A 17,227-nucleotide genomic window follows, 5' to 3' on the forward strand; every position below is an offset into this window, starting at 1 on the left:
TTTATGAAAAGTTTTACAGGTTTTGACCTACAACTATCACTTTTTGAAATGGATCAGTTTGATTCCAAACACATGGGGTTTTCACCCCCTTTCTTTTTTAGGGTCTTTCCCTGATTAAAATATGTACACATTTTCTGTAAGTCTCCAATACTGGAGTTACTGGCATGAAAAATGACTCTGTTCCTTGGAAGGCAGTATTCGCTTACAAGTCCCCCAGGTCCTGTAATGTCTAAACCTCCTGTGCCACTTTATATGTCCGCCCCACCCCATGGAGGAGCATGTACAGGAAAAGCGGACTTCCCTTCCCCCACACATTTCCTCAGTTTATTTACAAAATGTCTTGGAATGAGAATGAGCTGCTTGTGGTTCCTGTGGCTGATTCAGGGATGGTTTCCTCCAGGCAGAGGATGCTGGTCAACTGAATGACCTCTCAGCAGCTAACCCATGCGCCCCCGTGGTAAGGCTGATTGGGTTTATGTGTACCCCTTCTAACTAAGCCTGATGGGACTTGTTTTTGCAGTAAAGGACTTTGCAATAATCAAATATCACTGTGAAGACAGACTTAATAATTGAAGGTCCCTCCCACCACCAACAGAAGTGAGAGAGACACAGGATGCCTTTGCACTCTTGTGCATCAGCCCTACTTCTCTTAGGGTCAGGATGATTCCCTTCTGCACTCCTAAAGGGACAATAAAGATGTTACTATTGTATTTGAATAGAAAATACATTAGAAGAAAAAATCATCCCAAACACTAGCTACATGAAAGAGGCCCCTCAGTCAGCAAATTCCATCTGCTCACAGACAGTGCCTATAACTAGTTAATAGTCATTAAAAAAATGTTTAAAGTTATGAAGATCTCAAGTAAACATGAATCTTCCAAATGTTTGCTTATATTTGTTCAGACTTGCTAATGAATAGTCGCACCACATATGTTGGTGATTCTCAGAAATCTTGGGATTCTCAGGAACATGTGTAGTAGCAGCCCTTAGGATGGACTGGTCATGTCCTCACCAAATGTAGATTTCACTTAAGTAAATGAAAGATGAGGGCACAAAAACTATGACTTCTCTCCTAACAGATCAAATATTGAACACAACCTATAATAAATATTATTTAATATTATAAATACTTAGTATGATCCACATGGAACTACTGGTAAGGTAAATCACATTTTCACCATCATATAAATTTCAACTGGTAAATATCATGTGAGCAGAAATAATTCAGGAAAGCATTGGCAAGGAGTGAGGTGCTAAATAGCTACAGAGCTTCAGAGTCAATTTGGTTTGAATCAAAGAGTAAAACTGTGTTTTCTAATACACCAGAGTTTGAAAAGTAATGGAAAGTAATGTTCCTTTTCCAATTAAGTCCCAGTCTATGTTGTCATTCTTATTTGAGGACATTAGATACATCCACCACATACATGAAAAGCAAAACTAATATGTACTGATTTCAATGAAAGAGTACAAAATTCTCATCTCTAATCTACTGGGACATTAGTTCAGTAAGGGTACTTCCATTCAATTTATATTATCTATAAATATTTTGAGGCAGTATATTCTTATTTTTCAAATGCTCACATTTTTAAAGCTTTGAAAGTAAAAAATAATGTATCTATTCAAGGGAAACACCAGATCACAGAAAAGAGAGGGAAAAATTCTGAACTCATTCACCCATTACCACCAAATTGCAAGCTAATAAAAGAACATGTGTATCCTGCCCAGAGAACGTCACTGAACTTCTATATTTATGATTTAACTGTTATTTTTGTCTTTCTCCATTTGTCCCCCCAGTGCATCCTAACGTCAGTCAAGGCTGCCAAGGAGGCTGTGCAACATGTTCAGATTACAATGGATGTTTGTCATGTAAGCCCAAACTATTTTTTGTTCTGGAAAGAATTGGCATGAAGCAGATTGGAGTGTGTCTCTCTTCATGTCCAAGTGGATATTATGGAACCCGATATCCAGATATAAATAAGTGTACAAGTAAGTGCCTAAACAAAATTATGTTTTTATCTCATCCTTGGGGGATGGCATCAGTGACTCGATGGACATGAGTTTGAGCAACCTCTGGGAGGTGGTGATGGACAGGGAAGCCTGGTGTGCTGCAGTCCACAGGGTTGCAAAGAGTCAGACAGGACTGAGCGACTGAACTGAACTGACTGGGGGTACGTTCCAGATATGAAATGGCCTCTAGAATTTTTTAAATATTCAGTGTTAAGTCAATAATAGTCTTTACCTGACAATTAGACTAAACCATACTTGAACTTAGCCCTCAGGGCAGGAAAATTCTCACCACTCTAAAAAATATTCCAGTTTTGAGAGGTGTTTTTTTTTTTTCATTGTAAAAAACAAAACTGAGAATGTGGTGATTATTCATTGAACCTGTATAGAATATGGCAAGCACCAAAGCCATTTGGGTTCCCACTGCTATCACGGAATCCAAGTATTTAATGACTGAAAGAAGTAATTCAGCTATTCTTGCTTCAAGGATTCCATTACAACAACTGAAATATTGACTTATCAGTTGGAATTAAATGTTGGAAACTCTCAGATCACCTCTCATGTAGGCCCTGAAAGTCTTCTCTCCACACTGTAGACTGAGGAACTTTTCAAAACATGAATTAGCACACAGCACTTCTCCAGCACACACCACATGTGGCCCTGCTTTTCTCTCCAAATTCCCTCCTGTGACTGCCCCTCGATCACTTTGCACAAACTCCACCGGCCTGCTTGCAGGATCCTCTCACCTCAAGGCTTTTGAAATCATTGTTTTACACTCCCTGTCCGGTAGTTTGGAAAGTTCTTTTCCCACACCTTCACTTGTTGGCTGGCTCTCCCCCTTCATTTAAGATGCTGCTCAGATGTCATCTTCTGAGAGAGGCATTCCATGACTATCTTATCCAAAATAATCAACCTCTTCCCCTTACCTGGTGGCTCAGATGGTAAAGCGTCTATCTACAATGTGAGAGACCTGGGTTCGATCCCTGGGTGGGGAAGATTCCCTGGAGAAGGAAATGGCAACCCACTCCAGTCTTGCCTTGAAAATCCCATGGACGGAGGAGCTTGGTGCAGGCTACTATCCATGGGGTCACAGAGTTGGGCACGACTGAGCGACTTCACTTCACTTCACTTTCGCCTTACCTGTCATTTTTCGTATCTTTTTCCTACCTTTTCTTTTTGTCTTAATTTTTTTTTCTAGAGCACTTGTCACTCTGGAACAAGTCTGAAACAGACTGCCTAGTTTCAAAGACCACTGTGTTCCGTGGTCTTCAGTTAATGACACAATCTTTTTGAGCCATAGTTCCCTTATCTGTAAAATGAGAAATAATAGGGGCTACCTCACTGGGTTGTTGTAAGGTTTAAATGACTTAATATTGTAAAATACTTGTAGCAGTGTGTGACCCACGGTAATCACCATGTAAGGGTCAACTATCATTGTTGGTCACATCTCCCGTCTTAGAATATAAGCATCATGAAGAATAGACTTTACCTCTCTTTTGTTTGCTGCTGTCAACCTGTATCTAGAATGGTGCTTGGCACACAGTGGGCAATCAAATATTTGGTGAATGAACGAAGAAATCTCAAGAGCAGCATGAAGGCGATATCGTAGTACATTTCATGAAAGTTCTAATAAAACATTTTTACTATCATTTAGTAGAAGTAGACATGCAGTCTTATAAACATTCTTGTCAAAAATTTTTTCACAAGGCAAGAAGAACAACAATTTTGAAATCAATGACTGATGTACATCAACTAAATGATTATGGAGGAATTTTGAATTCTGTTTGGCAAAATAGTTTTGAGGCTGTGTGTTTAACACACAAGTTACAGGTACCAGTGTTGTGAGCATACAGAACTGGACCCACAAAAAATAGCTAACTCACAATAATGGAAGTCTATTTCTCTTTTCTTTTTTTGTTTTCAGAATGCAAAGCTGACTGTGATACCTGTTTCAACAAAAATTTCTGCACAAAGTGTAAAAGTGGATTTTACTTACACCTTGGAAAGTGCCTTGACAATTGCCCAGAAGGGTTGGAAGCCAATAACCACACCATGGAGTGCGTCAGTATTGGTGAGGACTTAGGAGATTTGAGAAACATCAGAGCTGATAACATCAGTCTCCGTGGAAGTGCTGCTCAGAGTCCTGCCTCGCAAGAACCTGAGGGGTTCCTCTTAGAGGCTCACTCCCTCCTTTACAAAGATAACATCTTAATGGGCCTTATTCAGCATGTATTACAGTAAATTTAACACCTTGCGGGCGCCCCATTATTTCTTAGGAACTGTCGATAACTCTTTCAACTATTGTGATATAGACTTATTTTATATCATTATTTAATGAAGTTTTACTTATAGCAATTTATAGGTATACACACACATACTTCCATATATATGTGTGTGTGTGTGTTACAAATTTAATCTTGAACTACATTTCCACCTTAGCTTAAGAGTTTCCATCTAGGTCTGATGTCAACCAGTGACCAAAGTTATTTTCCAAAAGGAGGAAACATATTCTCTGGATCCAGCCCATTAATACTCAGTAAATGGATTAAAGATTTAAAGAACTGGATATGATAAATCATATTTTTGAAAATCACACTTTTTTCTCTCACACTACTTTGCTGAAATTCTCTGCTTGCACAGGTGTTCAGAGACAAGAAGAGGATTTTGGGCTTACTCAAACTGACAGACGGACACAGTCCCAGGGTCTGATTAATTGCAGGCTGAGTTTCCTGGAGGGGAGGTTCCTCAGACAAGTTGTTTGTCTAAATAACGGATCACTGTCAGGCTATATTTTCCCTCTTTTAAATGGTGGGCAGCTACTACAGCTACGAGTTTGATGAACAGTTGGGGAGCAGATGCTCAACCAAATGGGGAAACAGCATACTAAATCTCAAAATCCCCTGGGCAAGGGCTGCAAGAACCTTTGATGCTGCGGTGATGTTGGCATATGCACACAAATGTCCCCTTGATTCAGTACAAGATAGTCTCCAGGACACCCCTGGGGTCCCCACAGACAGATCCATTAGAATCTAAAGTACTGGAGTAATAACTCTAAAATGGCGCTTTAGCCACTTCAGATCCATATGAGACTTTTATTTCTAAACAAAGTTTGTATAAGAATGAAACAAATAGATGATATTTTAAAGATAATTTCAGAAGCATCTGGGAAACAACTTTCCTGAAACAGCTCATGGCTCAGTTTGGTTGAGTCTTTATTTTTTTTTTCCCTCTAGTCAATAAAAACAGAAAAATAACTTAGAAATAAAGTAAAAGGTACATGAGAAAGCACTTCACATTCATCTCTCTGTAGGTCCTGAGGGCTGACGATTAGAGGTAATAACTTCCAAGCTGTGGAGAAAATAGAAAACAGTTCTGTGGAATATTCAAGGACAGAAATTCAGAATGAGTTGTAGAAAGTTAGTGGTGTTGCTCTACCTAGGAAAGGGGTGAATGTTTAGACTTTATCAGTTGTAGAAGGTATAGCATCAGTTCTTCAAAGACCATTCATCTTAAATGTGTTAATGCTTTCCTATCAGAGAGAGCATTTAACATCTGAAACTGTGGGATTAGCTGTTAAAGCTTCCTGGTAATTTATGCAAAGTAATTTACATAAAGATTGGTAACACAATTAAATTTAAGAAATGTATATATTTTAGAATAGGGATTAGCAATCTAAAAGCCATTTAGTGAATCTGGCTCCTTGAATAGATCCGTGTAAATCAGGGGTCCCCAATTTCTGGGATCTAATGCCTGATGATCTGAGGTGGTGCTGATGGAATAGGAATAGGAATAAAGTGCAAAAAAAAAAAAAAGTAATGCACTTGAATCATCCCAAAACCATCCCTTAACCCCTGGTCCATGGGAAAATTGTCTTTCGTGAAATAGATCCCTGGTGCCAAAAAGATTGGGGACTGCTGGAATTGACCTCTGACATAGGAATAGACAAATCAACTGCTTTAGTTCTCAGCTGGCTTTTGTTGCTTGCTCGTTAAGGGATGCCTCCCATTGCGTGGTATCTGGCCTACAAGCAGTGTGTTGGCCGTGCCCGTGAGTTTACCTCAGAATTTCATGAAAAATGGTAACCTGCTTGATGATCACAAAGAACTGTTAGAGCTGTTCCTTTAACAAATCTGAAAACTAGAACCCAGTGAGCTGAAACAGTGATCCCAAGGACACAATGTGAGTTACTGTCAGTGCTATAATTAGTACCTCGACTCTAGCTCTCTAGGACAGAGGTTGAAGGATGTGTCTCTCCCTTTGCTAAAATCTATACCGTATGACTTGTATCTTACCCAGATTTTAAATTGAGAGAGCCTGTCATAAACCGAGAAAACACTACCCTCATACAGAGCTAGGGTGCAAGACTTATGTCATAACATATCCACTTCTCATGGTTTGCAGGTCAAATTAAGCAAAAATGTCAAATGAACCCAATCTTTTAGTAGACCTATTACTTACACTTTGTGCTCCAAATATTTGCCTCTTTTCTGCACTGTCATTCTGCCATTGTCATTGCTCTTCTTAGAGAGCTGGTGTTCAAGTAGTCATAGAAGGAAAGTACCTAGCTCCAAACAGTGAGTAGTGAAGTAAATGGCCTTGCTACATTCCCTCTGGAGCTATGCAGTCAGACAACAAGAATGAGAAGTGAATAATGTTGTAAGACCATTACTAGTGAAACATTCAATTGAACTTTTCTCCATTTCAAGAATCCCTTTTACAGCATTCCAGGCTGATGATCAACCACACCATGACCACTTCCGGGGACAAGGAGCTCATTACATTTTTGAGACACTTGTTTCATTAGTGAACAGTTAAATGTTTCCAATGTTAAGATTATTCTTAATGCAGAATATAGAAGAAAGGCAGAGTTGAGCAGTCCTGTTTTTTTCCTTAATTACCTCTTAACCAAATAGTGCCCCAGACCTACACTGTTCATTTAATGACCTGAATATTACTTAAATCACCCTTTTTGTTGTCTTTACATATTCAACAAAGTTGCCATTTTTTCCTAAAATCTTTTTGCACGCAAACATTAAAGGCTCATTTCTTATTCTCTCAATATTTTTTAACTATCTTATTGTATTAGAGCCCTTTATTGTCTGAACTCATTAGTTTTGAATATTTTTCCTCCTCCTTATTCAATGGAATAATATAAGGCTGTCAGTAAAATTTCACTTTTAGAACCATTCATCATCTGACTGAAGCTACCTATGTTGTAATTTTTAAAATCTGTTTCTCTAAAGTCTAGATATGCTTTTTCCTAGAGCATCTTTGCTCTTATAGCAAAGCACTAAAGTTTGGGTCATTTCCACATCATATAATTTTTTTTTCTAATTTAGTACTCATAGTTCTGGCATTAAATGAATACTGGACAAAGTTACAGCTCACAAACTGGATTTATTTTTTCCATTTACTTTCTTGAAGGTATTTTTATTGGTGTGTACTAAAGCTCCCCTATGTTTTAATGACTAATATTAGTATCAGAGATATGACCTTAACTGGCAAGAGATTATGATGTCATTAAGTGATTTGGTTGCTCCATTCTTTAGCCAATATTATAACAGTATAGCTGAGCATGAAGACTCTTTTGAAAGTGGCTCAATAAAGTTCATTTAAGTTCACAGAAACTTAAACTCACATCCATTTCCACTCAACTCTGTGTTGCACTCAGATATCTGAAAGTAACTGAAAAAAGCATGTGAAAAAAAATGTATTATGAATGGTTTTAAATTTCTAAAACCTTTAAGTTATATTTCTTGAGATTGTATGAAAAATAGTATTCTGCTCTGAAATAAGGATTCTTTACATCAGAAGCCAGCAAAAAAGGTTACTGGGAATTTGTTTTTGTAGAAAGAGAGTCTTCTATCATCTGAAAGGGTTACTGTTGCAAGTCATTTCAGTTGTTGTAAGTCAGGAAGTTTTATGAACATAAATATAAGAATATCACCTTGCAGGTACATATTTTTATAAGTGCAAAAATCTGTTATAGGAAAGACCTTGGAAAGCCAAGATTGAAAAGATTGATACATACAGAAAAAGGGAAAAATTCTACCAAAGAAGCTTTAGAAAAAGGATATCAATTCATCCTAGAAACAAGCCAGTCAAGTGAATTCTAGAAGCAGTTTATCAGCTGAAATTTACCTGGGATTCACTTAAAATAGACACTGCTATGCCTGATCTATACTAATTAATAATTGGCAATATTACAATATTGTAGCACTGTAGCAAAGGCAGTGAGTTGTAGGCCAAAGACCTGGATTCATCTTTTGCTTAACCATTGTCTCGTATAGAAGTTCTCAAAGTGTGTTCTCAGTACCTGCAAATCTGTATCACCTGTATCATAAAAATGCAAATTCTCAGGCCCCACCCAAGACAACTGAATCAGAAACTCAGGGTTGGGACAGGTCCAACATTGTTTGTTTTAGCAAGCCCTCACTGAAGGTGATCCTGTTGCACAATGAACTTTGAGAATCAATTCTTGAGAATGACTAACCTAGCAAGCTATGGTCAGTCAGTTCAGTTCAGTTGCTCAGTCGTGTCTGACTCTGCGACCCTATGGACTGCAGCACACCAGGCTTCCCTGTCCATCACCAACTCCCGGAGCTTGCTCTAACTCATGTCCATCAAGTCGGTGATGCCATCCAACCATCTAATCCTCTGTCATCCCCTTCTCCTCCTGCCTACAATCTTTCCCAGCATCAGGGTCTTTTCCAAAAGGTCAGTTCTTCTCATCAGGTAGCCAAAGTATTGGAGTTTCAGCTTCAGCATCAGTCCTTCCAATGAATATTCAGGGTTGATTTCCTTTAGGATTGACTGGTTTGATCTCCTTGCAGTCCAAGGGACTCTCAAGAGTTTTCTCCAACGCCACAGTTCAAAAGCATCTTTGGTGCTCAGCTTTCTTTATAGTCCAACTCTCACATCCATACATGACTACTGAAAAAAACCGTAGCTTTGACTAGACAGACCTTTGTTGGCAAAGTAATGTCCCTGCTTTTTAATATGCTTTCTAGGTTGATCATGGCTTTTCTTTCAAGGAGCAAGCATCTTTTAATTTCTTGGCTGCAGTCATCATCTGGTCAGGATCAATCAATAGTTGTAGCAGGGCTTCCCTGGTTGCTCAGTGGTAAAGAATCTTCCTGCCAATGCAGGAGACGCAAGTTTGATCCCTGATCCAGGAAGATCCCACGTACCATAGAGCAACTAAACCCATGTGTCACAACTATTGAGCCTGTATCCTAGAGCCGGGAGCTGCAATTACTGAGTCCTCACACCACAACTACTGAAGCCCGTGTGCCCTTAGAGCCCATGCTCCACAACTACAATAGCTCCAGCTTGCCTAAACAAAAGAGAAAGCCCCCAAGCATCAACGAAGACCCAGCATCAGTTCAGTTCAGTTCAGTCGCTCAGTCGTGTCCGACTCTTTGCGACCCCATGAATCGCAGCACGCCAGGCCTCCCTGTCCATCACCAATTCCCGGAGTTTACTCAGACTCACGTCCATCGAGTCGGTGATACCATCCAGCCATCTCATCCTCTGTCGTCCCCTTCTCCTCCTGTCCCCAATCCCTCCCAGCATCAGAGTCTTTTCTAATGAGTCAACTCTTAGCATGAGGTGGCCAAAGTACTGGAGTTTCAACTTTAGCATCATTCCTTCCAAAGAAATCCCAGGGCTGATCTTCTTCAGAATGGACTGGTTGGATCTCCTTGCAGTCCAAGGGATTCTCAAGAGTCTTCTCCAACACCACAGTTCAAAAGCATCAATTCTTCCCAGCATAGCCATAAACAAATACATAAATTGTAGCAGTGCTCTAGAAATTATAAAGCATTGGTTACTCGTGAGTAATTACATTAATGCCTGAGTTAAAATCTACAGTGAAAAGTAAACCCAATGCAAGAGTGAGTTTACCTGATAATATCAGGATTAAAAGGGGGAAAACATTCTATTCCTGCCTTTCCCTTTTTCCTTAAGTCATCTTGCCCAGTTTCGTCCTGCAGGATTTCTGCTCAGAATTTGGGCAAGTACTGATGGAAGCAAGCCTTTTTGTTTATTTAACAATTGTGAAACTGTGTGTGAGTGAACTGAGGCTGTTTCTGGTGTTCTGTTTCAGTGCACTGTGAGGCCAGTGAATGGAGCCCTTGGAGTCCATGCACAAAGAAAGGAAAAACATGCGGCTTCAAAAGAGGAACTGAAACACGGGTCCGAGAAATAATACAGCATCCATCAGCAAAGGGTAACCTGTGTCCCCCTACCAGTGAGGCAAGGAAGTGTACAGTACAAAGGAAGAAGTGTCCAAAGGGAGAAAGAGGTACAGTCATACTAACAATATGTGCTCAGTTGGATCCACATGATTTGATGCAAATTTCACTATTTCTTAGGAAACATTTAGTATGATCACTCATGTCTAAAAAAGTCTAAAATGTGTACCAAAGAATATGTTGGCTGTAAAGTACAGAATCTTGAGATGGTGATTCTTAAAAATGGAGCTTGGTATCAGAACTTTACACACAAGTGTGCTAAATGAATCCTGGAGAAGGAGCTGCATTATAATGCATCTATGTCTATATCTTCCTTTGGGGCTATTATCTATCCTATCACGCATCTTCCTAGTACCTGGCAAACTCATGGGAAGCCTCAGAAATGCAAAGTCAAACAGCATTTGGTACACACATGAGAATGGTGAATACCAGCCACCAACTTACTCCTTTTTTCATTTCCTACAAATCAAAGTAGTGCAATTAGGTGTTAAGCTTTTATAGCAAAACATGTTTTAAAAGTTATATATTTTATTAGCATAATACAAGCATTAATGACAATTTATCCCCAGATTTTTTCATATTACACTAACTTAATATATCAGATTATAGAGCCTACCAAATCAATATTAAATAACTCTGTGTAAGGGCTTGTTCTGAAGTCTTGTTAGGGCTAAAGAAAACTCATGTATCATTTAATATGATGCTTTCTGGTGATTAAACATCTATCTAGAAGATTTGCAGCTGTTGACTTTTAAAATATAATTTTTCCATCTTTCTTGCTTATCCCCAGTACCACTGCCTACAAATATGCTATGTACCTATTAGTAGTAATCTGCTGACTCTATAAATGATCCTTTCAATTAATTAATTGAAAAAATTAATGCAGCCAAGCTATAGCTTGGCTGACTCTATAGTTGAACTTCCTTTGCTTATTTCATTCATTCATCATTTTATTGAATTTTTACTTTATAGCCACACATAGTGCTAAGCACTTGGGATTCTCAACTATAAGGGTACCATCTCTATTCTGAAGTTACACTCAGAGTCCAGTGGAGGGTTGAGATAAGTTTAAGCAGATAATCATAGTATCACATATGAAGGGAGACTTGGTGTGTGAAAACACTCAATGGAAACACAGAAGAGAGTGCTGTGAAACTTGAACTTTGCTCATACAAGAAAGAACTTGGGTCACCCATCCTTTGCAATGTCTTCCCTGTACCAGAAGACCAAGCTGACCACCGTCAGGATGGGTACAGCCTGCCGTTGCCATTAGTAATCAAGTAGTTAATGTGACAAACTTCTTGAGTACGTGGATTATTTTAAAGGAAATTTCAAACTTTTGTAAATTTATAGGAGGTTTTGATTAAAATTAGGTTTAAGGAATGAAAGTTGGCTAGTGAAAAAGGTCTTTCTGACATTTGTTACCAATTAATTTAAAACATCTTAGATTTTAAAAGTTGGATTTGGAAATCAAATATTTCATCACTCTTACTTGTTGGTAAGCTCCCATAGCCGTACATTTACTTATGTTTACTAAATTTTCTTGAAATTTAATGATTCACAGGTGGTCTTTGTTCATATTATTTTTTCCACAAAGATTCTACATTACTAATCAGTAGTGTACTTTGCTTTTAAAATATAAGTGAAGAAAATCTCATCCAATAGATAAATTATGATACTAATTACATTTTATTTCTTTTATTTGAGAAAGTAGTTTTCTAATATATTTTGCTAGCACTGACTTAAACATTGAAAAATGTTAGGTTTTAGACTAGCAGCAAGTAAAATAAATGCCATAAGAAGTTTAAAATAATAACCTGTAACATAAGATTGACTTAAGTTTCTTTCTGGTCTTTTTCTTCCCTTCTAAGTAGGATACAATGACATTTTATGTTTACAATGAGAACTTTATACAACTAGAAAATTTTAGGTGCTTTATTCTTTTCCAAATTTGATAATCAATAGACTACCGAGTAGGAAGTGTGGATTACATGTATAATTAAATTCAAGATTCAGTTCCATTTTTATTTAGTTTTCAGTCATCTTTTTATATGTCTGTCAAAAGTATTTTCTCAAGTAGCCTATCTAGAAAGTTAAGATAGGAAGGAAACCACTTTTTTCTTCTTTCCTTAACTTCTCTAATCTATTGATTTTCATAACTTCTCTTAATAATAACTCAAATGTAAAATAAATATCTATTTGAATATGAAAGAAACCAAATAGAAAAGTAATTATGACTTCTGAACTTGCCACTCTAGCAAAAATCACATCAAAATCATACTACTACCCAGAGCCTTCTCATTTATATTGTATATCTCAGAGCTATACAATAAAATGATGAATATAAACACAATAAAGTGATGAAGATACAATTTATCCTACCACTAGAATAGCTGTTACTTGAGCTGCACCTAAATCCTTGTAGATTCACAAAATAACATCTTCTAGGTTCATGGCTGAGCATTTCCATATGAGTAAGCTAAAAGATAAGGCTTTATAAAACAAAATTTAGCCTTAAAATCTTGAATTTAAATTTACATCTATCATCCCTGCCTAAGAGGTTAACAATAGACAGAGGTAGATAATTCTTACTTGGAAAAGGTATGGAGCATGTGTTCAGGATTTTTTCTGCTGTGTTGTAATTGCCAAAGGCAAGGTCTCCAGGGAAGAATGATAAGATCCAGAAATGACTTTTCAAAATGTACACAAAGAAGAAGCTGAATAAGAAGAACTAGATTTTAGTAACAGAGTGGATTACTCTCGTTGTAAGATGGATATTTATACACACGAAATTTTCACATATATATATATGAAAAGTTGGTTGCAAAATCTTACACATTTACACATTTTTCTTACTGATATTCTTCTCATGCTTAGAATAATTATCATAAATTAATCCAAGACGATAAATGTGTTTTCTGTAGCCCCAAATCTAAACTTTTCTCTGATACACTACTTGCTTGCACATTTAGGATTATTTCCTTTTACTTGACATGCAGAATTTTAATCACTCTTAACTTCTCCATCAATTATAAACTTTTATAAGAAGTTATTACTATTGCAGTAGTTTCTAGTTGAGTATATCTCAATTGAATTATATATATCTGAAATGTCACAGATAAGTAACATGTATTTTAAGAGATTATGAGGGCTAACATAACATATACTAGTATCACATATGCCTTAAAACAATATATTTGAAATAGAAATAAGCAAGGAGAAAATGCACTTTTAATGGTTTCCAAATTATACTTTTTAACTCTTTTGATATATTGGGTGTAACCATCTTAGATAAGGGGAAGTGAAACAGAGCAGGGAAGTATATACATGTTTGCATTTGATGCAAAAGAGTGATATTTTTGTTTGTTTGGAGTGGAAGGTAGATGCAAAGAAGGGCAGATCACCAAAATGTTTCCCATTCATATGTGAACATGAACATGAAGTCGCTCAGTCATGTCTGACTCTTTGCGACCCCATGGACTGTAGCCTACCAGGCTCCTCTGTCCATGGGATTTTCCAGGAAATAGTACTGGAGTGGATTGCCATTTCCTTCTCCAAGGGATCTTCCCAACCCAGGGATCGAACCTGGGTCTCCGGCATCGTAGACAGATGCTTTACCGTCTGAGCCACCAGGGAAGTCCTCACAAAACCATTCATATGTAGATTGCTTTAATTAACTGAAGAGAATTTCGGATAGATACTGGGTTTTGAACAAATTTACAAAGAATGAAAGAAATTTTGTCCTTTGGTGAATTGCATGAACAAGATCCTAATTAATTACATGTAGTACACGATCTTGGGATAGAAAGGAGAGAGAAGAACAGAGTCATGGAAAAAAATGGGGACAGGGTCTACTTTCTTGCTGTAAAGAAAGAAATAGCATCCTTCTTGGCAGAGGAGGAAAAAAGGAATCCATTAAAATATAAACAAATGAAAATATCCAGACATTTCCAGGGAAGAAACAAGCATGGGAATTATTGCATTATTTAAACGTACTGTAGGTCACCTTATGTGCCTTCTGAAAATTAAGTCCAGTTGTAAAATTCTACTAGGTTTTACATAGAAGAAAAGTGTTGTAAGTTAACTTACAAATTGTTATTAATCATGTTTTTAAATACCAGTATTATACATATGCATTATACTTATCATGAGCACTATATTTAAAATTACAGCAAATTTAGTTTTTTAAAAAGGAAGCAAATAAAAAGTGAATCTACTTTGTTCCCAGGTTTGCGCCCCTGTCCTCTGGTTTACTTCTTAAAATATTTGTAACAGCCACTCCAGTGATGAAGAGCTGAGTTTTCTACAGGAAGGATTCATATTAAAAATTCATTCAAATTCAAAACAAGACATTTAGCCAAAATTTTTGGAACCATTTTCAAAATCCAAATAGAAGGCTTCATTAGCTCAAAATTGTAGGATGCCAACTGGCTTAGAGAATTTCGGTGATGTCCTCTCACCACCTTCACCTCATGGAGGAAGACCAGCTGGCCTGCAAACACTCATCCTGTTTAAGCATTGGTGGGGGGGGGGGGGAGGGGGCGGGGTGCTCTCTGCTCTTTCCCTGCACACAGTCAGTACACTGGCCCTCTGACATGTCAGAGAAAATTCCACAAAATAAAGAGCTGAGATAAGGATGGCATTAAAGACTGGTTTACAGCCAGTCGTGAGTCTGCTCCCCAGCGTATACATCTTCTTGTCACAGTTAGAGGCATCTAGTGGGGCAAGGCTGCTAAATAGCTTACAATGCACAAGTCAGCCCCCCACATCAAAAATTATCTGCCAGTTTAGTCCATCCTAAAGGACATCAGTCCTGGGTATTCATTGGAAGGACTGATGTTGAAGCTGAAACTCTAATACTTTGGCCACCTGATGCAAACAGCTGACTCATGTGAAAAGAGCCTGATGCTGGGAAAGATTGAGGGCAGGAGGAGAAGGGGATGACAGAGGATAAGATGGTTGGATGGCATCACCGACTCAATGGACATGGGTTTGGGTGGACTCCGGGAGTTGATGATGGGCAGGGAGGCCTGGTGTGCTGTGGTTCATGAGGTCACAAGTTGGACACGACTAAGCAACTGAACTGAACTGAACTGAACTATGCCAAAGAGGAGAAACCCTGGTGTAAACTCAACAGTTTCTCTTTGTGATCCTTCTTTAGGGTCTAGTCAGCCCCTTACCTAAATGGTTTTTTGTTGAGATTCTGTGAAGAACCAATGTAAGTTTTCATTCAACCAAGGCAAGGTTTCATTGCCACCAATGGAAACCTCTGCATGGTGCAAACCTTTGGTGACAAGAACAATTTGGTGGAACAGAGGGGAAGTTTTTGCCACCCAATTTCCCTGGTGGCTCAGACAATAAAGAATCTGCCTGCAATGCAGAAGAGCCAGGTTCAATCCCTGGATTTCGAAGAGCCTCTGGAAAAGGGAATGGCAACCCACTCCAGTATTCTTGCCTGGAGAATTCCATGGACAGAGGAGCCTGGTGGGCTACAATTCCAAAGAGTCCAACACAACTGAGCGACTTTCACTTTGAATTTAAAATATTCCAGTACCATACAAAAATATTTAGCTATGTTTAAAGCCTTTAGGAAAAGTAATCTATTGCAAATATATAATGCCTTTCACTCTGAGATATGGTCCTTCATATAAATGTGTGGCCTTTCTCTTAAAGGCTAAACCCAGCTTTTCATCTAATGTCCCCAGTGGAGAGGCCTGTCATTTGTTTAGTAAATGTTTAGCTCATTTTTTGGCTGCACTGGGTCTTTGTTGCTACACACGGCTTTCTCTAGTTGCGGCGAGCGGGGGCTGCTGTCTAGTCACAGTGCACCGGCTTCCTGTTATCATGGCTTCCCTTCTTGCGGAGAACAGGCTCTAGGAGCACAGGCTTCAGTGGTTGCAGCACGTGGGCTCTAGAGCTCCAGCTCAGTCGTTGTGGTGCACGAGCTCAGGTGCCCCACGGCATGTGGGATCCTCCCAACCCAGGGATCAAACTCATGTCCTCTGCACTGGCAGAAGGATTCCCAACCACTGGACCACCAGTAAAGCCCCATAGCTCTCTCTTCACCAAGACTAATTATGTGACTATAGTCATCTCTGTTTTTTAATGCTTTCCTGTCTATTCGGTTAAACCACATGAAACTGCCATTTTCTTGCACATAAATGTGTGTGTGTTAGTCATGTCCGACTCTTTGCAACCCCATGGACTATGGCCTACCAGGCTTCTCTGTCCGTGGGCTTCTCCAGGCAAGAATAGTGGAGTGGGTTGTCATTCCCTTTTCCAGGGGATCGTCCAGACCCACGGCTCAAACCTGGGTCTCCTGCATTCTTTACCATCTAAGCCACCAGGGACTAGCTCTTACTTTGCTTGTCAATAGTCAAATATTAACAATTTCATGGGCTTCCCTAGTGGCTCAGTTGGTAAAGAATCTGCCTGCAATGCAGGAGACCTGGGTTCAATTCCCAGTCGGGAAAAGCCCCTGGAGAAGGAAATGGCAACCCACTCCAGTACTCTTGCCTGGAGAATTCCATGGACAGAGGAGCCAGACAGGCTGCAGTCCATGGGATTGCAAAGAATCGGACATGACTGTGTGACTTTCACTTTCACTAGAGTTTAACCTAATACTTCAAAATTTTATCTCTAAATTCTATAAATACTCAAACTAGACTTAGAGTACCATTGTTACTGACCAAAAGATTACCGTTTGTATATGCTATCACCAAATACAAATTTGGGGCTTTTAATATTAATACAGGTATGCTACTGTTACTGATCTCTAAAGACCCCATAACAACATGGCTCATCTTCCAGTCCATCTCAGTCATGTTCACACATGGCCTATGCACTGATTTATTTGATTATGTATTTTTTCCTTCACTATGTTCACAACTGTTACTCCACTTTGTTTCTTTCCTGCCAATTCCAACCTAATCTTTGAAGCATCAAATCAACTTGCCAATTCCACAGCC

At 38.6% G+C, this 17,227-nt stretch overlaps 1 protein-coding gene across 1 annotated transcript in view; it reads left to right on the forward strand.

Moving 5' to 3' along the window:
- Positions 1-17,227, forward strand: part of RSPO3 (R-spondin 3) — a 92,699-nt gene that overhangs the window by 34,260 nt on the left and 41,212 nt on the right. The window contains exons 2-4 of the mRNA XM_025294804.3: positions 1,795-1,986; positions 3,929-4,075; positions 10,112-10,309. Coding sequence (XP_025150589.1) covers positions 1,795-1,986; positions 3,929-4,075; positions 10,112-10,309 — 537 coding nt within the window. The remainder of the gene's footprint in view (positions 1-1,794; positions 1,987-3,928; positions 4,076-10,111; positions 10,310-17,227) is intronic.

Source organism: Bubalus bubalis, chromosome 10, assembly GCF_019923935.1.
Source record: "Bubalus bubalis isolate 160015118507 breed Murrah chromosome 10, NDDB_SH_1, whole genome shotgun sequence".
In the NCBI taxonomy this organism is placed as follows: Eukaryota; Metazoa; Chordata; class Mammalia; order Artiodactyla; family Bovidae; genus Bubalus; species Bubalus bubalis.